Source organism: Rhinatrema bivittatum, chromosome 3, assembly GCF_901001135.1.
Source record: "Rhinatrema bivittatum chromosome 3, aRhiBiv1.1, whole genome shotgun sequence".
Lineage (NCBI taxonomy): Eukaryota > Metazoa > Chordata > Amphibia > Gymnophiona > Rhinatrematidae > Rhinatrema > Rhinatrema bivittatum.
Genome location: NC_042617.1, coordinates 431,895,597 through 431,904,119, shown reverse-complemented (window position 1 = coordinate 431,904,119; position 8,523 = coordinate 431,895,597). Strand labels below are relative to the sequence as shown.

The window sequence follows — 8,523 nt, the reverse complement described above, 5'->3', positions numbered from 1 at the left end:
GAAATGTTGGGAAAATGACAAAAACAGAAATATACTTTATGCAATTTCATGTGGTAATTCTGATTAATGTTCAATATTTTGACTTACACTTCAAGAAGAACTAATATGATTTGATGTGCCAGTTTTACAGTTATAATGAAAATATGAAAACTACTCGTGTCACGGTAGCCATATCATAATTGTACACTTCTTATAAAATCAGTTAACATTTAATATTGTGCAGTAAAGAATTATATTTTTAAGAAAATAGTTTATAAGTCTTTTATTTAGTAGAATCTGTTTTCAACTGTTGCACACATATTTTCTTGCAGTATTTTGACTGTCTATGAATAGAGGATCCATGGATGCCACCTTTGCAGCGATGAAGGAGTGAATGCAATATAAAACTGATGTCAGGTCCTGGAATTCAAGCTCCTGCAGAATGAAATGGAAAAACAAATGTAAATCATAATGAACCATATGCAATATCATAATATATTGCAGAATATGCATTGGTTATTATAGTTAAAGGAGTTATAGTATGTACTCCTGAAACCCGTTATTTATGTAAAGCCTATGGCTGTTATTTGTTTACTTTCTGTATAACTTGTATGTAAAGCCTGTTGCTAATTTATTGGTTACTGTAAACCGAGGTGATGTATAACTATACGTACCACGGTATATAAGAATCTCTAAATAAATAAATAAAATAAATAAATATATGATAAGCAGGCCTCAGTAAGGCAGATGTCACCTGGTTCATATCAGATCTTGAGAACCAGATTTGCTCTAACAGTCAGGTAACAATCTGCCCTCTGTAAAAGATATGATAGAGGTCATTAATTTATTTTTATATACCGACATTTGATTTGACATATCACATCAGTTTACATTCAGCTACTGTAGGTATTTTACTATCCCCAGAGGGCATACAATCTAACGGGCCGATACAGTAAAAGTCGCGGGAGAGCAGGCGAACGCCCGCTCTCCCGGTGCGCGCACAGGCCATTCTCCTGTGCGCGTGAGTCTGTATTCAAATGAGGGCCCGTGGCAAAAAGAGGCGGCTGTCAGTGGGTTTGACAGCCAATGCTCAATTTTGCCAGTGTTGGTTCTCAAACCCGCTAACAGCCACGGGTTCGGAAACCGGACGCCGGCAAAATTGAGCATCCGGTTTTCAACCCGCAAGCCGATTTCAAATTTTTTTTTAACTTTTTTTTAACTTTCAAGAACTCCGACTTAATATTGCCATGATATTAACTTGGAGGGTGCACAGAAAAGGCGCTAATTTCTGAAAGTAAAATGTGCAGCTTGCTTTCTGAATTGCGCGGGAATACCTAATAGGGCCATCAACATGCATTTGCCTGTTGCTGGCGCTATTAGGTTCGGGGGGGGGGGGGGGGGGGGGGGGGGGGTTGCACGCACATTTTCCATGCGCTATTACCCCTTACTGAATAAGGGGTAAAGCTAGCACGTCAAAAACACGTCACACTGTACTGGCCTGTAAGTTTGTACCTGAGGCAATGGAGAGTAAAGTGACTTGCCCAAGGTCACAAGGAGCAACAGCAGGATTCAAATGCTGGTCTTGTGGTTTGTAGCCCATTGCTCTAACCACTAGGCTATTCCTCCTCCAATTAATATCATGAGTGGTGAGAATGGGTAAGTAGTGAATGACTATTTACCCAATAGTACTAGGACTAGGGGACACTCTATGAAGCTGATGGGTAGAGCTTTTAAAACAAATCAAGGAAAATGATTTTTTAAATTAGCGAACAATTAAACTGGAATTTGTTGCCAGACGATGTGATGAAAGCAGTTAGAGTAGCTGAGTTTAAAAAGGGTAGGATAAGTTCCTGGAGGAAAAGTCCATAAACCACTATTAGCTATGTAGACTTGGGGAAGCCGCTGCTTATCCCAGTTATGAGCAAAGACTGGGTCTATTTTTGGTATATTACCGGCTACTTGTGTCCTGGATCAGTCACCATTGGAGACAGGATGCTGGGCTTGATCAACCTTTAGTCAGACCCAAAATAACATTTCTTATGTTCAAAATGCTAAAAAAGTGGTCAAACTACACTCATTTATTTTTACAGGGACGGTAACATTCAAACCGGTGTGAGGGCGCACATTTGTGCTTATACATCGGCCCATGCCCAGGGCGTATATGCATGCAAGTTATAAAATAGCCTGGCTGCACACACATGTGCAACAGATTTTAAGTGGGCATGCAAATCCCACCTGTACTGTGTAAGTCAAGGGATTTTAAAAGGGGAGCATGCAAAGGCCATTCCCAGTTTTACCAGTTTGACCCCAATTCACCCAGTTAAGAGATAGGTCTTCCAAATCCTCTAGTTTAATAGCCTTTACTCCCCCCAGTTAGACCCGACCCTTAAAACTCGCAGATCTGCCTAATTCTATTTATTTTATAAATGACACTTCCTCCATAGTATAAGTTAATTTACACCTCAGGGGTTCTGGGCATGTGCTCAGGTATTTACGCACACATCTCTGGCTCATGCACTGAAACACCCGTGCCCTGCTCAGACCATGCCCATTCCCTGCCCCTTTTGGAAAACCTTTCAGATGTGCACATTGCAGGAGAAATGTGTGCATCTGGGTGGCTTTTAAAATCCACTTGGCGCAGGCCATCCAGTGCTCCTACAATGTGACAGGGGCCGGCCAATGGCACGGATACCCTGTCACATGATAAGGGCAAAGGGCCATCGGCGCCATTTTGATTAGTGGCAGCCGACAGCCCGGGAGCGGGAGATCGCTCCCGGGACCCCCACTGGACCACCAGGTACCTGTAAAATGTTTTTTGTGGGGTCAGGAGAGTGGGGGAAGCAAAGGGATTCATTTTAAAGGGTCGGGGTGGGTTTAGGGTTATTTTTGTGTGCCGTTTTTCTCACCCTCCCCCAAAACGATAGGAGAACCCCCACGAACAATATCGTGGGGTTTTCCTATCATTTCAGGGGAGCCCCCGATTTCAGCCGATTTTGAAAATATCGACGATATTTTCAATCGTCCGAAGCCCGATTCACATCCCTCTTAGTTACTTGTTTGTGATATACAGGTTGTGGGGGATGGTCAGTGCCTGGTAACAAGTGTAATCAAGCAAGTGATATAATAATAGCATCAAGTTCTAGTCAGCAAAAGGAAAAGCATGTAATGCAAATGCATTTTTTTGAATTTGCCAATCTCTTTGTGTTTTAGGAAAGGGGTCCTGGTATTTTGGGATATGCATACTTTTAGTTCCTCTGGTGTGTGTCTGTGTGTTTGGGGTGTGACTGGTGAGAGTGGAAGTGACTGGGGTGACTGTATAGGGTGACAGGTGGGAGAGAGAGGGGTTGGGGTGGTGACTGGTGAGAGAGAGGCAGCCTAGTGTGTGTGGGGATGACCTATCACCCCATGCAGTCATCCCCCCATACACCAGGCTGCATCTCTCTCCCACCTGTCACCCATACAGTCACCCCAGTCACACCCCCTCTAAGATAAGGTATCAATTTTTATGACATTTCAGCATTTTTCTTTCATTTTTGTGGCACTCCCAAAACAAGACACAATGGACAATTACATTGCCATTGTTTATGTGGTTTAAAACAAATCCACATTCCTAATGGCCAATATTAATGCATTTATCCAAACTGTGTTAATATGGAAATGAACTCATTGCTCATTATCATGATTTTAATAATGATCTATTTTACATATAGCATGGGACGTGGTGTCTCAGCTACGTTAATGCGAAAAAATAAAGACTGTAACTTTTAAGCTGTTGCACAGGTGCACATGTTCACCGACCCACGCCAATGGACACGGCCATTTTATAACATATGAGCATATATGGATGAACCTTTCATTTTTTTCATTTTCTATCTCTTTTCCCTGCATGATGTGATCGGTATAGCTAGTCTTGCAGTTTCTCCTCAGGTGTCTGTTTCATGGAGTTCCCAGATTTGTTTAAGCTAGCTATAAATAATGCAGTATGGTTTGGGTATTGATAGTGTAAAGATCAATAGACCAGAGTTTTTGATGGGATTTATTTCATGATATAGTCAAGCTATAGGTAGTGAGGACAGTTTGTGGGCAGAGTCTATAGTAGGGTTTGAATCATTGGTTGATATCAAATGCTGCTTCAAAGATCCAGGATTTCACTAGTTTCCTAAAGGACAGGAAATCTGGGGCAAGTCAAATGAGGGTGATTGGGAGCTCCACAGTTTAGAGACTAAGCCTATGAAAGTTTTCTTCCTGGTACCAATGAGCCTCATAATTTTTGGGTGAAGGCACCACTAGATGCACATGACAGTGTGAGCATAGAAGGCACTTAGGTACATAGAGGGTGGGTGAGAGAATTCCTGAGGTAGGTTAGTGTCAGGCCTTTGAGTATTTTATAGACTAGGACTAGTAGTATGAATTTTGTGCAGTAGAGTATTGGGAACCAGTGCAAGGTTTTTAGAATGAGGGGTTATGTACTCAAATTTGTTTGTATTTATTATCATATAGGCAGCCACATTTTGTATAAGCTGCAGGAGATAGTTCAAGTTGTTGGGGATTCTGGTATAGAAGGCATTACAATTGTCCAGGCAGGGCTGGTGCAAGGGTATTAGGCATCCCAGGTGAACTAATAAACCTTGCGCTCCCCCTCCCCCATTACCTCCCAAACACAAATAAAAATTATGCATATACAATAATATTTGAATGAAAAACGACATTCTGAGGTAAGAATAGCTCTTGCATTATGTATATTATTTTTATATGAACTATTGTGGTATAAAAAGCACACTTGGAACCAATGTGATATTAGGCCTATTTTAACAAATGTTGGGTGTGGGCTTGGTCCTCAAAAAGCCATGAGTAAAATGAATTACAATTACAATATAGAAAACCTCCCATCACTAGCTGCCGTCATTCAAACAGTAACAGTCCTACTTATGAAAAGGAAATACTGCAAATATTACATCAGGCCCTAAAACACCCACACACCTCCTATCAGGAAAAGAGAAAAAGCAAGGCTCTTAGAGATCCCTACACATAAAGTTTGTGCTAGCAGAATACCTCACCTCAGTCACAAATGCAGAACATAAATCCTCACCAAATACAGAATAAAGAGACCATGAAGTATAAACAAAAATATGTAGACAAAACCTGAAATGGAAACCACAAGAAGACAGACTCTGTATGTAGTGCAACAATGGAAAAACAGAACTATCACCATTCCTCATGAAATATCAAGTTATAAAATCAAGAAATATAAAACATTATAATAGTGAAACCATGCTAATTAAATTAATACATATTTCAAAACTAATTAGAACAAGTAATTATTATATACAAATATTTTAAACTTTTTCAAACAGCAATAAAATGCTTTAAAAGCTAGACACATCAAATAACACCCAACAATTAAAATGAATAATGATAAAAAAAAAAAAAAAAAATCCCCCACTCTCCATACCTGGGAACTTTTGATTTCCAGACACCCTGTGTCTGGGGACACCCTGTGTCTGGGGAAGGAAGAGGTCATAGATTTTCTCCTCTCTCTTATATACACACATATGTCCTAATGCTCATCCATGCTTACACTTACCTACACATATACACACACACACATATGCACATTCAGAGGTAGTAGAATACCTTTGTGGTTGGAGGGACCAAATAAACCAATTGCCACCTCTGCATCCCCAAGGGCCCTACTTGCTGACGCAATGTGGGGTAAAAGGTTGGTAGGGCCATGGCTCACCCCATTTCACTGCCTATGTGCTTATTCACATGCACATATTCACATACATGCCAATAGACATGCACATATACTCATTCACACACATATGTCCACAGATATACAGATGCTCAGTCATCCCCCCACACACATGCCCATAGACATACACAATCTCATTCACACACATGCCCACACACATACATGCCCACAGCAGGCATGTGTGTGCTCATTCATACAGATACACATGCCCACAGTCATACAGATGCTCATTCACACACATGCCTACAGACACATATGTATACTCATTCACATATATGCCCTTATACACACACACATACACTTATTCACACAAATGCCCCATACACACACATGACTACAAACACAGATGCTCATTCACATACCCACATACCCAAAGATATACATTTATACTCATTCACACACATGTTCACACACACACTCACACTCATTCCCACATAAGCACACAAACATAGAGACATGCCCACAGACACACAGATGTTCATTCACACACACACACACACACACACACACATATGCTCTTAGACATACAGATGCTCATTCATACACACACACACATGCCAATGGACCACATATATACTCATTCACAGACACACACATGTTCACAGACACACACTCATTCAAATATATGCATACGGTCACATACACACACACAAACATGCCCACAGATACACAGATGCTCATTCACATGTGACGGAACTTTCCCAATCACTAGAAATGCTCCCTTGCATATGTATCAGTAGGTAGTGGGAAGGTTTTGAGATTTTTGAATTCTCCCATAACCAATACCCCATTTTTTTTGAGGGAAAGGCTTCTAGGAGTATATAATCTCTTGGAGCATGTTCAGTCATTAGTGTGTTTGAGAGAGAGATTGGAGAAGTAGTTGAGAGGAATTTGAGATTCGTCGAGGGTCTTAACTCATGAGTGAAGGAGATTTTTTAGTGGGTGACCGCTCAACAGATTCAGTGAATTAGTGAGAAAAGAGATTTAACAAGACTTTTGGGAAGAGGATTGATTGCCAGTGCCTGAGGGAAGGGAAAACCTCCAGGATCCCAGAGGATTTGATCACAGTTCTTTTTGCTCAGGCAATCAGGAATAGCTTGAGTGAAGAGAATATACATTGGACTCTTGTATTAGAGACAATGAAGAAGAAAGATTGGACTCTTGGATTAGACTCATCTGAACAGTTTTGGATTTGGATTACAAGTTTGAGATTTTTTGACTCATGTTGGGATTTTTCTCATAACTGGGGCACCATGAATGCCTCCCCTCCCCTCAGCCCCAGCTGCAATTCGTTCATGGAGACAATGAGACACAAAAAGGGGCGGTGACGGTTTCACTTTTGGAAATGTATAGCACAGCTTTATTAACTTAACAACAGAAGGATAACTGTAAAAGCAGGTACTGAACCTTAACAATGCCTTCACCTGTCACTATTCCCACACTCCACCCCAAATTGTGCTGGACCAGCCAGAGTCTCTTGCCCATCTCTCTGAGCCACTACCAGGGCCACAAGCCCTGAACCACCATTTGCACTACCCTCTGCTTCATGTCCCAGCAATAAGGTAGAAACCTGATCCTAGGCAGGACTTCCGAGCCTGCCGTGTCTCGCAAGGTCTTGCCAGTGGATTGCCAAGCCCTAGCTTGCCTTCATGCTCCTAGAAAGGAATTCTAAATAGAGCAAACATTGGTCCGACCAAATGCTCCCCCCCCCCTTTTTTTTGAGGCTCAGACATCCTCTGTGGCAAAAAAGACTTATCGCTAATACAAATATAATCTATGCTAATACAAACGTTCAATATTCGTAATAGTCACACTGCTCACGAAGGGCAGGGCGGGCGGAACATGAGCAAATGACTGGCAGTGGTGATCACCGCTGCTGCCAAGAGTTTAAATGTCCTGAAGTCTCAGCCCTGATGCCACTGGTCCCACCAATCCCCCTCCCTCTGGCTGCACTGCCATTATCACGTGGCCACGCAGGCTGCCGGGAGATCCTCCAACATGCCCCACTCCCTGAAGGGTGGTCGCCAATGATGCCGTACCACAAGGCCAGGCGAGGGGGGGTGCAGGCATGTGTCCACCCCTCAAGCACATTGCCCCCTCCTGAAGTTCATTATAATGCCCCCCAGGGCAATCTGCCAAATCTCCATCCCCTCTGTCACCGGTGAGTATCCGTGCCGGCTGGCCAATACACGGCGTGGGGGGGGGGGGGGGGGGGCTCAGCCCGGGTGAAGGGAACGCCTACCATGGTGGTTGTGGAAGAGTTCTCTACAATAGATAGAATGATGTGCTGGAGGCAGTCTGGGTTGAGATGTGATGTTAGTTGGACCAGTCTTGTAGTCACTTCTAGTATGGTCTACTGGGATGGTAGTGGTGGGTATATTTCAAAACATTCCAGATAGTGGTCCATTCAGAAGAGTTTGCTTATCTGAATTTTCTTGATAATTCACTCATTTTGAAGCTGGACTGGGGTTAGTGCCAATTCAAGTATGTTTCCTACTGAGTGGGATGGATCATTTATTAGTAGGCCTAAGGCTTAGAGTGCGATTACAAATTCTCATGGAAGGTCTAGCTGCTGTTTATCTACATGAACACTGAAATATCACAGGATAAATGTCTTTGGGTGATCCAGAATGATTTATGATATGAATTCCAGTAGGTTGTACAGAGTCTTGGTGATGGTTGTTGGTGGATGATATAGCAGAAGAATCTCCCATTTGGGATAGGCATTGGCCTAGAGGATAATTGTTTTATTTCTTTTGGGTTCTCATGTGGTGATGTATGTCAGCCCT

General features: G+C 42.3%; 1 protein-coding gene across 1 annotated transcript in view; it reads right to left on the bottom strand.

Moving 5' to 3' along the window:
- Nucleotides 1–282: 282 nt before the first annotated feature.
- The window catches only part of SNTG2 (syntrophin gamma 2), a 690,678-nt gene continuing 682,437 nt past the window's right edge, over nt 283–8,523 (bottom strand). The window contains exon 17 of the mRNA XM_029596873.1: nt 283–414. Coding sequence (XP_029452733.1) covers nt 283–414 — 132 coding nt within the window. The remainder of the gene's footprint in view (nt 415–8,523) is intronic.